Consider the following 13,527-nt stretch of genomic DNA (forward strand, 5'->3'; position numbering starts at 1 on the left):
CTCTTAGGAAGGGAACTTTACAGACAGGGTTGTAGTTCAAGTGGACGCAGACACGTTGAGACAGGTATTTTCACTTGCAGACAAGCTCACCTGTAAACTTTTCTCAAAGGCAATTCTCACGTTCTGGAAGGCATCTACAGTCTCCAAAAGTGTGTATTTAGTGCACTGCGCCATCCTATACTGTGGAGATTTCTTTTAAGCTATAGCGATAAAGCCTAAGAATTAGGTAGTACTGACCTGGTTTGGGGTGTAAGGAATGGATTTGAGCAAAAGACTTTTGCAGATAAAATAAAACTTTTTTTTTTTTTTTTTAACCTTGGGGCCCTGAATTCTTGGGGGGGTGGGCAGTGACTTTATGGATTGGCCACACTGATTCAGCCCCGAATCCCCATCCTTACTGCCCTCAATGTCCGCAGGGACCAGGCTCTGTGGCTAAGGGGGGTTGGGCTGGGGGAAAGGATTCCTTCCTACTCTGGTTTGTTTTATTCCTTTCTTTTCTTTTTCTTTCTTTCTACTAGAGATTGAACTTAACCACTGAACCACATTCTTAGCCCTTTTAATTTTTTAATTTTGAGACAGGGTCTCACTCAGGGATTTAGGGCCTTGCTCAATTGTTGAGGCTGGTCTCCAAATTTGCCATCCTCCTACCACAGACTCCCTTGCCACTGAGATCCTCTTCTGTGTAAATGATCTTGTTTCACTTTTTTATGAGTTTATTTTTTTTAAATGATTTATTATTCATCGAGTTGCAATTTATTGTCATGTAATCTGAGTGGGAAAGCAAGCCTGTAGGTGATGGAATCTTAGACTCCTAAAAGGAGCTGCACAGGAGTGTATGTGGTGAAGATCATTTTCTGAAAGCATTTTGTAGAGTTTTTTCTTTTTTCTTTTTTCTTTTTTCTCACAATGAAGAGTCAAGACAAAATAAAAAGCTGCAGAAATGGGTCCAGTTTAAAAAAAAAAAAGAAAGAAAGAAAGAAGAAATGAGACCAGACTTGGTGGCGCATGCCTGTAATCCCAGCAACTCGGGAGGCTGAACAGGAGGATCCCGAGTTCGGGACCAGCCTGGGCATCTTCCTTGAGACCCTATGTCAAAATAAAAAAAAGAAAAAAATTTTTTAAAGCTGGGGTGTAACTTGGTGGCAAAGTGGGGTTCAATTCCCAAAACCAAAAAATAAAAAAAAAAAATAAGAGAGGTGGAAAGGGCATGTGTCCGTGCCCGGATGTGTGTACACACACATATTTCAAAAATGCTTTTAAATGAGTGTGAAAGAGCACTTTGGGGGTTCTGGCCAAGTGCAGATTTCTCACACCCCTCCCCCGCACGTGCTCAGCCTCCCCCGCCAGACTGGTCCGTCTGTCACGTGGACGATCCCACCTTGACACATCGCCATCTCCCTAAGTCCGTCGTCCACCTCAGTGTCCATAGCTATAGTGTGGCTCTGTACATTCCGTGGGTCTGGACCAAGGTCCGCTGACTGATCCTAGCACAGTGGGATCCCAGGGTCTCCTCGATGTCTGAAAAACTCTGTGTTCTACCTGGTCATCCTATCCCTTGACCCTGGACAGCCGCTGACCTTTCTTCTCCATGATTTTGCTTTCTCTGGATGTCATATTGTTGGACCCATATATTAAAAATATTATATATTTTTTGTTATGAAAATGCACTCATGTGTATATAGAGAGAGCAATTTAATTAAGCAGTTTTTTTTTTTCTTTGTGGTGCTGGGGATTGAACCCAGGGCCTCCTACATGCTAAGCAAAAGCTCGATCTCTGAGCTACAGACCTCACAGAGTCATTGCATGTCCATTAGAAAGTCTTGGAGCTAGAAGGAAACTATGTAAGTCATTTCTTCCAGAAAGCTGGATGTAGCAGAACACCTCCAACGGGCAACTGAGAAGGGTGGATTTATTCATGATTCCTTGCACAGAGTTTCCTGAAGTTCACATCCTGTGGGGGTAGATGAGATATTCTGCAGGGTACTCAAGTATGATTGAAATCATGGGGAGAAAGTTTTCTTTCCAGTTATCTTTCTAGTCTTCTCTCAGTAGAAGAGAGACAGCTTTCATTCAGTCCAAGTTGGTGTTTGTTGTTCAAAACTTCTGCAAAAGCATCTAATCTCTTCTTGCCACCAGGGAAAGGCAAGATTTGCGTGTAGAGCTTTCTGTGCGTCCTAGTACAGAGATTTTGATATAATCGCTTTCTTCCTATTGACAAGCAAGCGATTCTAGTTTGTCATACAGAGAAGTGATACCATATTTCTGGATAAAATAAATTTCAATAAAAAGGGATTCGACTTAAATATAAATATCAAGCCAACCAGTGTACAGGTGATCTATAAGTAAGACAGTGATCATATAGATATGACTCAGGACCGAAGCTAGAGTCATGAAGCCCTGGTGCCGGTGACATGACTCTATATGAAAATTCTGGGCTGGGGTATAATTCTTGGTTAGCACTGACCTAGCTTGTGCAAGGCCCTGGGTTCGATTCCCAGCACTGGAAGAAAGAAAGAAAGAAAAACCAATTCACACATAACTTTTAGGAAATACTTCTAGCAAACTCCATATGGAAGCTCTCCGTCACCTGGATCTGCTACTGCACATTCACACGAACATAATACGTGTTGATGGTTTAAATTAAAGTTCTGGGCCTGGAACCAAAACCTTCAGAAAGACCCCACGTTCTGTTGCTCTGCTCCCTACCCTGCCAATCACTCTTCCAGGCGGAGGGGAAGCCACCGGAGCGGGGGCTGTGGGATCCTTGGCATTGATGTGATCTGCACACGTGTGGGTGTGTATGTTATTGGGCACCGTTTCCCACCTGGGCCAGGGAGGTCTATCTGTGCAACTCCGAAATTAACGTGAAATGAGGCATGACTTGATCTTTGAAAGCAATCATGGAGACATGTTTTCTCCGAAGGGGGGATTACCACACCGCCGGATACACAGCCCCGGTGCCAGCGGGCGTGACTTTCCAGGGCGGGGGCGTGGTGGGGAGGCCCAATGTTGATGTCTACAGAGTGCCCAGATCACACACACACACACACACACACACACACACACACACACTCACAGACTCGCGCATCCGGCTGGAATGATGTAGAATATGACTCCAATTAATGGGCAAACCGAATCCAGGTTTTTTTTTTCTCTAAAAGCAGTCTGATCTAGGACATTTTTCAAAGGCTCCGCGGGAATGAGGTGGTGGGTCCTCCGGTGACAGAACTGGCTTAATTTGCTTCTTTGGGTTGCCCCAGGCCACGTTTCCATGGCGCGGACTCTGAGCTCTTGTCCCCAGGTATTCTGGTAGCAATAAAGTGTAAAAAGGCACCTTCTCCCTTCTTCCTTCAGATCACGCAATTAAAGATCGAGAATAATCCCTTCGCCAAAGGATTCCGGGGCAGCGATGACATGGAGCTGCACAGGATGTCCAGGATGCAGAGGTAGGAAAGCGGCCCAGGTGAGCCTGTGGCCACCCAAGCCATCCCGCCGCGGCCTCCCTGCCCACCCACGAGCACCAGGCCCCGAGAGATGGGAGAAAGGACTCCTTCCGTTCCCCTTTCTGACCACTGTCACCTGCGATCGAGGCCGGCAGCAACCTGGACTGTGATCCTTCCAGGCGGGAGATGGACCAGGGGAGTGTGGCCAGCTCTGTCCCCTTTTCCCCCCACAGTCTTCTCCCCCTAGTGAGTCCCTGCCGAGGTCGGCGTTTCTTTTTTTGGCTTCGGCTCACGGTGAATGAGCGAGAAGCTAATGACTTGATTTCCTGGGGGCGAAGTGGGAACCTGACACCATGTGTCGTCCAGGGCACGGGGAGCATTGGGAGCTGGTGCTAAAAATTGCTCGGTATTTTTACATATCCTGTGGTCTCAGCGTTGATATGACAGAGACAAGAGCCTCTCGCCCATGTGCGAGAGGTTTGAAAAGATGGAACCCGCATGGTCGGTTTCGTGGAACGTTCCCTGTGCTCTTGGCGGGCTTCCAGAATAACTTGCCATATGGCAAGAGAGTTAGAAACCGCATCTCGATCTCTCTGACCAAGAGAAGTTTTTTTTTTTTCCCCTCTTCTTGGTGGGGTTAGTGTTTCAAAATAAAATGAGGTCATTAAGGATGTTTTTCCTCATCCTGGATGTGACAAGGGAGGGTCAAGCAGTGAGACAGACATATTCCTTCAGCCACCGAAGGAGAGAGAGGGAAGGAGAAAGGCCCGGCTTGGTGGCCTCGGCATTGGACGCAGACCCGCATGCGGGGAAGTCTTCTTAGGTAGCGGGCTTCCCAGATCTGGTTGTGCGTGCTTTGAAAAAATCCGTGACCTCAGCTTCCGGTGTGCCCACGGACAGCAGGCTCCTGTACCTTCTTGTGTTCCTGGCTGGCTTCCGTCACCGTGGTAGATTCCTAAGGTGCTTTTGGTGACCAGAGAGCCAGCTTCTTGCAACACCCATTGACACTTTTTTTTTTCTTTTCCTTTTTTGGTATCGATCATCTCCATTTTGAAACCCATGTTGGGTGGAGTCCTAGGCTCGCTGGAAACAGTGGCAACAGAAATCCCGTCTTAGCTGAGAGGGGTCCGGTGGTCTGTGGCCTTCGAGTGCCGAGGGCCACGCTGCTCCCCCAGCGTTCGGAATTCAGCTCCGTCATGGCCACAGTCACGTCCCAGGGCTTCCCGCGAAGGTCGGGGCCCAGCAGGTGGGGGCTGGCCTGCCCCACAGCCCTGACCAAGCTGGCTGTGGGGGGCCTTCCCGCCTTCCCACAAGGTCAGGGGCAGGGGTAACAGACTTAAGGTGCCACCGGTCACCTCTCCAGGTGAGCTGGCCACCACGTCCTGCAGATCCTCCTTCGTTCTGGGAGGGGACGGACCCCAGGGCCCGGGCATGCTGGGCTCAGCTCACACCCTGCTCCCGACCTCGCCCGGCCCCCATTCTACCTTCTTCAGGGGTCTCGGCATCCATCCCTCTTTCTGCCAGGCGGCTCCTTCCGGCCAGCACCCTCTGGGCCGCACAGCCGCCCAGCTGATTTGGACCTGCCTGTGGTCCTGTTCACTGCCAGGAGCTTCTCCAGGTGGCCACCAGACAGATCTTCGTCCAGCAGGACCCACACCAGGCCAGGGCCGCCCCTCGTGCCCCTGAGTGCGAGGCCAGGTTCCTCACGGCTGCCGCCCCTCCCACCAGGCCTGGCCTCAGCCTATCCCGCTGGTCTGCCTTCCGTTTTGGTCACTTGCAGAGGATGCTCCCGCTCTGTTCTTTCCTTTATTTTCAGCCCTCTGGATACACATCCGCCATCCTGGCCCAAGTACAGCCCCAGGGCTCCACGCGAAGCCCTAAGCCTGCCTCCCGCTCTCCCACCGGGCCTCTCTCGACTCTGCTGGGTCTCCCGAGGCTCTTCCCTCCTCCAGGAGGTCTCCTCCACCCACAGATTACGTGGCAGCACTTCCTTTTCTTTCCATTTCTTATTTTTTTTGCGGTGCTGGGAGGCACCCAGGCGCGCTCCAGCCCTGAGCGGCTCCCCAGGCCCAGCACGTGCCTCGTCCCCACTCCTATGGCTTTCCTGAGTCAGGCCTGGTCCCTGCGGTTTGGAAGGGGCGGGGGCAGATATCAGACCTGAAAGGAGAGACAGGCGGGGAGATGCAGGTGTTGGAGACCCAGCGCTGCTTGGCCCTTCAGGCAGGGACGCTAGGTTGGGCAGGCCGGGTTGTCCTGACCGTTCCCCAGATGGACCGGGCCTCCTCCTGGGCTTGGTGTAGGTGGACCGGAGGGAAGGGGTGACCGGTTAGCACTAGTCGACATGTCGGGTCCAGTCTGTCACTTGAGAGCCCTGTGTGACTCTGTGGCCATGTTAGGGGCAGCATAGCAGAACCAGAGGGTTGCACTGACCCTGACCAGGCCGGGGAGTAGATGGGGTCATCTCCTACCCCGCTCTCTGGTGATGTTCTTGGGGGAGACGAATCGGGTCAACCCTGGCCCTGTGTCTATCAGCAGGTGACGCTGGGCAAGTGATGTGACCTCACAGAGCCCCAGCACCCTCGCCTGAGAGATGGGTCTGGATACGTCTAGCGCCCGGTTCCCAGGGTGCTCCTGAACCCACAGGGAAAGCCTCTCTCAAGGGCCCGACTCCCAGGTCCACGCTCAGGACAGCTGACCTGATTCAGGGGAGACTCCCCGTCAGTTTTGTCCTTGTTCAGAATTTATTTCGGGTGCCAGTCCCAGCCCCCAGGTTGCCCTAGGTAGCGACAAGTGGGGACCGTGGCTCTGGAGTCAGCCTTGATAACAGCCAGGCAGGCTCGGCAGGCTCACTGTTAATCTTGTAATCCTGTTTCCCGTCCCCCACACACCCGGTGACAGCTGGCTCGCAGAAAAGCAGGAGGGATGAGGTTTCCTCTCTTCCGACAATTGGAAGAGGGGCGGGAGGTGGGGTTTGGAGGCCGTGCGCTGTTATCCCCCAGAACCACCCTGCAGTCCCGGCCAGCGGCTGGGCTCTCGCCCACTCCCTCTCCTCGCCCCGCGCGCGCTGTTTGGAAAATGCAGATGATGTCTTAGTTATTTTCCAACATTCATTTACGGTTTCTGGTTACAGGCGCAATCACTGCTTCTTATAAAAATGAGGGCCGTGGGAGAAGCACAAGAGAGAAAATAAAGCCATTTAAACATCCTGTCTCCAGCTACCGACCAGAAAATGCGAGCCAGGGTTATTTAGAAAGGCTCATCTGTGCCTGAAAACATCTCTCCTGAAACGGTGTTGCCCAGATTGTAGCCCCTGAGGCGGGCGACAAAGGAGATGGTGGTAGACGTGATGTGATGTTATGGCATTGTGATGTCATAGGCGTTGTGATGTCATAGACGTTGTGATGTCATAGGCGTTGTGATGTCATAGGTCTGTGATGTCATAGATGTTGCTGCTCAGGACTGGTCTGAGCCATCCAAAGGGCAGGGCTGGGGCCACCGGAGGCCTCTGGGGAGGGGAGAGTCGGCCTTCTGGAGACCAGGCTTTGAATCTATTGGGAAGAGGGGCTTCCTGGGCTGTGGCAGGAACCAGGGGTCCAGAAAAGCCTAGGGACCTGGAGAAAGGGTCAGATTCCAGAGATCTCAGGAAGCCAGCTGGGGAGGCTCTGTGAGAGGAGGCGTGGCTTCTCGTCGCTGTAAGAAAACACCCGAGACAGTCTCTTAAAAAGAGGGAAGGGTGTTGGGCTCGTGGTTTCAGAGAGTTCAGTCTCGATGGACCGGCGTCGGTGCTTGGGCCTCTAGCAGAACCCCATGGCGGGAGGGCGTGGGAGACCCCGCTCACCTCCTGGCTGGTGGGAAGCCGAGAAAGGAACAGGCTGGGGCTGCACGTCCCCTTCGAGGACGCACCTCCAGTGACCTCCCTTCTGCCCATCGGGACCACCTCTTGAAGGTCCCACCACCTCTTAATAGGGCCGCAGGCTGGGGACCCAACCTTCTGAAATATCATGGTCTCTGGGGCCTCATATCGGAACGGCGTGTGCGTAGAATGCGGTCGCAGTGTGACAGATGGCTCGCGGGCCTGAGAGACTAGTGGACTATCCCGTCTCCTCTCCACGTGACTCCAGGTCTGGGCCAGACGGAGCAGGGCTGGGTCTCCCAGCTCTCCCGGTGCATCTGCAGCCTACTAAAGGCACCGGTGGGACAGGCCAGCTCGTCTTCCCTGAAGAGCCAAGGCCAGGCCCCAGGTGTCACCAGCGTGCGGTCTGTAGGCCCCTTAGCTCCCCAGGCACGTGACCTGTGCTGAGAGACTCTGGGCTTGCTGGCCTCTGTGGACCCAGCTGGGCAGGACTCGCGGGCTGGGTGTCGGCCGGGCACGGAGCTGGAGAAGGACCGGCCGAGGCCACAGGCTCCGAACCCCGGCTGGACGTCCACTGCACAGCGGCACGTGGCTGTGCCCGGGGTTTGGACCCGGGGTACTCAGGCTTCTTCCGTGTCCTCGGCTGAGCTCACCTCCAAAGCCACATCATGTCACTTAGCTCTGTTTCGTTAATGGAGTGTGACTCACTCGGCTGGCCCCCCTTCAAGGAGGAGGGACAAGGGTTCTTCCTCTGCCTGGAGGGAGTGTCAAAGAACGGGCCCAGGTGTATAAAAAACGCCCCAGCATGCCCCGCGGCACAGGGCACAGGCCTGGCCCAGAGTGACACCCGGCTGCCGTCAGGTGTCCAGGACCTCAGGATGTGGCCTGCTCAGGGCCACGCAGCTGACTGAGATGCAGGACCTGGCTCTGAGCTTGGCTTCTTCGGGGTGGACGGGGTCCCCTTTCCAGGATGCCAGGGGCCGCTTTGATCCTCGCAGTGAGAAACCAGACCCAGAATTGGAACCAGCCATGGCAAAGGCTTCGCCTGGGTCCTCCTGGCCATCTTCCCACAGAAGCCCCGGGCAATGACTCGCCTTTTGGCCACCCGCAGTAGGTAGGGCTTAGCATCCCTCTGGAATGCTGAGGACCACATGTTCCAGGTTTGGGGTTTTGTTGGATTTGGGGATATTTGCTTGTGCACAAGGAGATGTCCTGGGGCTGAGGCCAAGTCTCCACGTGGTCTCCGCGTGTGTTTCTTGCACCTCTCGCCCGCCGAGCCCGATGCTAATCTCATGCACTGTTTGGGTGCACACGTAGCTGTGTTTGTCCAGCGCTGGGGATGGAAGCCAGGCCCCTGCACACGCGAGGCCAACGCTCTGCCACTGAGCCACACCCCAGCCCTGCGCCTCGCTTCGACGGCAACCTGTCTCAGGAGGTCAGGTGTGGAACTTCCCTCCTGTGGAATCACGTCAGTGCCCAGAAAGTTTTGGATTTTGAGTCAGGGCAGTAACTAGTGCATGCTGATAATCCCGGTGACTTGAGAGGCTGAGGCAGGAGGATGGTCTCAACTGAGGGAGGCCGTGTCTCCAGATAAAAAAATAAAAAGGGCTGGGGATGTAGCTCAGTGGTAGAGGACCCCTGAGTTCAACCCCTGGTATCGAAAAAAGAAAAAAGTTGGATTCTGGAGCATTAGGGGTTGTGGCTCAGGATGCTCATCTTGTGTTTTTGGAGCATTACTGGAGCAGGGATCAGATTGCGGCTGTATCACTGGGGGGACTTTGATGGCCTCAGATCTTCGTGGAAGGAATGAAGCTACCGGTACCTCCTTACTCTTCTCCTGAGCTGCTGATGCACTGGAGGGAGCAGTACCCAAAGTTGGGGTCCCTGGGGCTCCACTTTAGCATGTAGGATTTTGAGTCAGCCGATCAGAAAGTGGATGGGAAAGTCTGGAGTCCAGAACCTCTAAGCTCGACCAATGCCCTGCTGCGCGGCCCAGTCCCTAGACACCGGAGGGAGTCTACACAGCCGCCTTGGGAACCCACCTTCCTCACCCACCCCCGGGGGGCCCTCTGTGGCGCCCTCTCTGGTTCCTCTAGGGTAGCTTCCTGGTCTAGACATAGGACCCTCTTAAAAATCCAATCAAAGCCAGAGCCCCCCCGGAAAGGTTCACAAGATATAAATAGAAAGAAAAATTCCACAATTTCCAGGGATTCCTGAGCCCGGGACCCCTCCAAGGTTAAGAAATCCTTCATGGGCCCTTCCCTCCTTTACCCCTTCCTTCCTGATCAAAAATTTCAGATCCTGACCACAAACGATGGGTTTTCCAATGGAAGACCTTGCGTCCTCATGCTTGGGGTTACGAGCGGCCCAACACCCACTCCAGGGGAAGCGGCTTCCGGGACGCAGTTCTGGAGACGCCGCTCAGCCTGCGGCTGCTGTGACTTTGCTTCCGCGCAGGGCTCCCTCCAGGGAGGCGTGCCTTTGAGCCCAAGCAAGAGAAGTTGCACAGCTGAGGTCTGTCTGAAGGAATCCCACCAGGCCTGGTGTCCAGGCGAGGATGCTCGGGACAGCCCCCGCCTGCTCTACGGCCCCCAGCTCCCGCCCCTGCGCAGGGAGCCTGCTGCGAACCACGTACTCACGTGGCCACGTGTCTTGCACTTTTATTGAGATACGAAATGAACACAAGGGTATAGACTTAAGGTGTGTGACTTAATGCTTTGATATGCAGACACATTGTGGAAAGATCACCACGATCCAGCTGATTATCACTCCATCACTCACCCAGCTAGCACTTAGTGTGTGTGTGTGGCGGCAACACTTAAGATCTACCCCCTAGCAAAGTTCAAGCGAACAGCAGTGTTGTTAACTCTAGTCACATGCTGTACCGAACATCTCCAGTGTGTTCCTCTTGCACAGCTGGAACTGGGTGCCTCTCAACCAGCTTCTCCCCATTTCCCTCTTTCCCCCCTAGAAACACCCATCCTTCTCTCTACTGCTCAAAGTCGGGCTATTTTCCATTCCACTTGGGAGTGAGATCACGCAAGGTGGCTCTTTCTGTGGCAGTCTCGGTATGAGGATCTCTTTCTTTTTCAAGGCTGTATAGTATTCCATCCTGTATGCGCTCCACATTTTCCTTCTCTACTCATCTACTCTTGTCTACATCAAGGTTCTTTCCCCTTCTTGGCTGATGTGAAGAGTGTTGCAATGAACATGGGAGGTGAGGTCACTTCAGCACACTGATTCCATTTCCTTTGGCTACAGACCCAGCAGAGAGATTACTGGATCACATGGTAGCTCTATTTTTAGATTTTTGAGGAACCTCCATGATGTTTTCCATAATGGCCGTGCCAAAGTCACATTTCCACCAGCAGCGCACAGGATCCCCTTTCCCCACACCCTTGCCAACGCTTGTTATCTTCCATTGTTTTGACGGTGGCTGTCCTAACAGGTGTGAGATACCATCTCCCTGAGGGTTGATCTGCATTTCTCTGATGAATGGTGACGCTGAGCATTTTTTAAAATGTCTATTTGTATGTCTTCTTTTGAGAAGGTCCTTGTCCATTTTAAACTACTATTATCATTATCATTATCATTAGTATTACTTTGGCTGTACTGGGGATTGAGCCAGGGCCTTGAGCGTGTTCAACGCGTACTTTACCCTGTGCACTACGCCCCAAGCCCACCCATTTTAAGAACTGGATTCTTCTTCTTTTCTATCGAGGTGTGTGAACTTCATTCATTCACGTTTGAGCAGCGTCTCGCAAACTTTGGGTGACATCAGGCTTAGCTGGGCAGCTCGTGAGAAAGCAGATTTATGCATCGTGCCCTCAGAGTGCCGCGCCAGTGGCTCTGGGGACCGGTTGGAAGCTGCCCTTTAACCAGGACTTTCTGGTGACTCTGCTAGCTTTGTCCCTGGATCAGTCCTGGGTCATGCCTTGGCTGGAGGTCCTAAGTAAGCAGGTGGAAGTGCAACTTTATTTTCTGGAAATCGAGTTCCTCTGTGGGCTGTTTTGTAGAACAGATAACCTTTGACTAAAGGGTAGGGTCACCTGTAGTGTCCACTCGGGGTTTTATTATGAAACATTTAAAACCCCTAGAAAACACGGGAAAATTATGCAGTGAACACCTTACATATGCTGCTCGGATCCTACAGTTGACCTTTGGCAATATATTCATCTGTCGCATATCCATTCACCCATCCATCCCTCTGCCCGTCCGTCCACCCATCCTTCCGATTTTTGTGGCTGCATTTCAAGCTGAGTGGCAGACATGAGTTCATCTCACCCCTGAACACTTCAGCATGTGGCTCATTCACTAGGATTTGGCTTTTACTCACGATCCTCTCTTTCAGGTTAAGCTGACATAAAGTGAGACACGTGCAACTCTTAAGAACACCCTTCGCTTTGTGACAAAGCACATCCCCGTGAAACCCAAGGCGCAGTCAGAACACAGACCCCTCCCGTCCCTCCAGAACACCCCTCCTCCCTCCTGTCACCCCGCCTGCTGCTCTCCGCGGAGGCCGTGCGTGTTCTGACCTCCACTCACGACGGGATAGTTCTGTCTGTTACAGAATTGCAAATGCACACAGTCATACAAAGTGCATCCTTATTTTTTTTTTTTTCTCCTGGGGTGTTCCAAAATGTCATGTCCAGGCTGCGTCCCAGAACGATGACCTCAGGCCCTCTGGGGACAAGCTTGGGTGTCAGCGTGTTCGGTTCCCCAGGTGACTGCTGGGCAGCCAAGCTGGAGACGTCACCTCCTGGAGAGACTTTCCCTTCTCCGGGCCCTGCCTCCCAGCGACCCCACCCGCCACTCCACATCTTCCCGTTAAGGTTTTATTTTCCCACAGGTCCATTCTCTGCAGGGGCTTTTCTTTAGAGGAGGGGATGGATTTCTGTGTTCGTCTGCAGAACATTTGACATCCGTCCCAAGTGGTGGCTTCGGGTGCTGTTTCCGAGGTCATCCTTGGAAGCAGAGGACCTTGACTTACTCTGCGTGACCAAGGGCATGATTCCCCCAGGGCAAAGCCAGGCTTAAGATCATCCTTTTCGGTACAAGAAGGAGTCCGAGAAAGGTCATTTAGTCCGGGCTCTTCCAGGCTTCTAGCTTCTGTGCCTCGCCACCACCGTCCGACCATCCCTCCAAAACCCAGAAAAATAACCAAAAAGGAATGAAGCAAAGACACAGTTAAACGGGCTAAAATTGTTCATTTTAAGAGACTGAACTAAAGTACCCAGCCGTTCAGTTCAGAACTCGAAGCCCAGCAAAGCTATTTGACCCCCTCTTAGTGTGAACTCATCAAAAATTGAGCTTAAAAAAAAAAAAAAAAGAATAGCTCCAATCGACCTTTTCCATCTAGAGTGTTCCGTCCAGCTTTTGCCTTGGGGCTCGCCCCTGTTCTGTGAGATGGTCCCTGTGTCCTCCATTCTGCAAATGCAGATACTGAGACGGAGGGAGGAGTCCGGAGCCACCCAAACCGCTAGGGCTCAGCTGTTCCTCCCCCAGGATCCGAGAGCTGCCTCCCTGGTGTTGGCTAAAATCGTTTCCGGGTTTGCAGACCCCCTTCTGAATGTAAGAATGGACTCCTGTGTAGAAAAACCCACCGATGTCCAGATTGGACATCTTTGAGGGTCTTTGGAGAACCTCTGGAGTCCCCCAAGGGGAAGAACCGCAGCCTCATTGGCAAGCTGGTGTTTACATGGCCGTGCGCCCTCTTTGTGCCGCTGTGTTCTCAGGGCCGGATGGGACCCTGTCCTGCGCAGCCTGCTGAGGTGGGTGAACCGGCTGGTTAAGCTATGGAAGCGCTTTGTGGGCTCCAAGGAACGGGTCGTTCTTTATTTGCACCGGGCTAGATGCTGCCTGGGGTGCGCCCGTGGGGTCCCTGCACGTCCCCACGTGTGCGATGGGGATCACGTCCCCTGGCGTAGTAGGTGCTTAATAAAATCCGGAACTGCGCTCCCGGGGCTGCGGACCTGCCCCCTTTTAAAGTGCCAGGTTGAAGAGGAGTTGGCTCCGGGAACAGGGCTGGTTCCGTCCTCGCGCCTGCCGGCAGCGCAGCTGCCAGAACCTGGGTCAGCGTCGCCCTCGGACAGCAGAGCAGAAGCGACCCCCGCGGCCGCGCCCACCACCTGCTCCTGAAAAGGCCGATTCAGCGGCGGCGGTGGAAACGCTCTCGGCTCTCGGGCGATCGTTAGCGCGGCAGAGGGGGCCTTTGGCCTCCGATTTCAATAT

The 13,527-nt window shown here is 53.3% G+C and overlaps 1 protein-coding gene across 1 annotated transcript in view; it reads left to right on the forward strand.

The window, feature by feature from the left end:
- Positions 1 to 13,527, forward strand: part of Tbx5 (T-box transcription factor 5) — a 43,764-nt gene that overhangs the window by 14,366 nt on the left and 15,871 nt on the right. The window contains exon 7 of the mRNA XM_047562487.1: positions 3,355 to 3,446. Within this exon, the coding sequence (XP_047418443.1) occupies positions 3,355 to 3,446 (92 nt within the window). The remainder of the gene's footprint in view (positions 1 to 3,354; positions 3,447 to 13,527) is intronic.

This window comes from Sciurus carolinensis, chromosome 8 (assembly GCF_902686445.1).
Source record: "Sciurus carolinensis chromosome 8, mSciCar1.2, whole genome shotgun sequence".
Taxonomy (NCBI): Eukaryota; Metazoa; Chordata; class Mammalia; order Rodentia; family Sciuridae; genus Sciurus; species Sciurus carolinensis.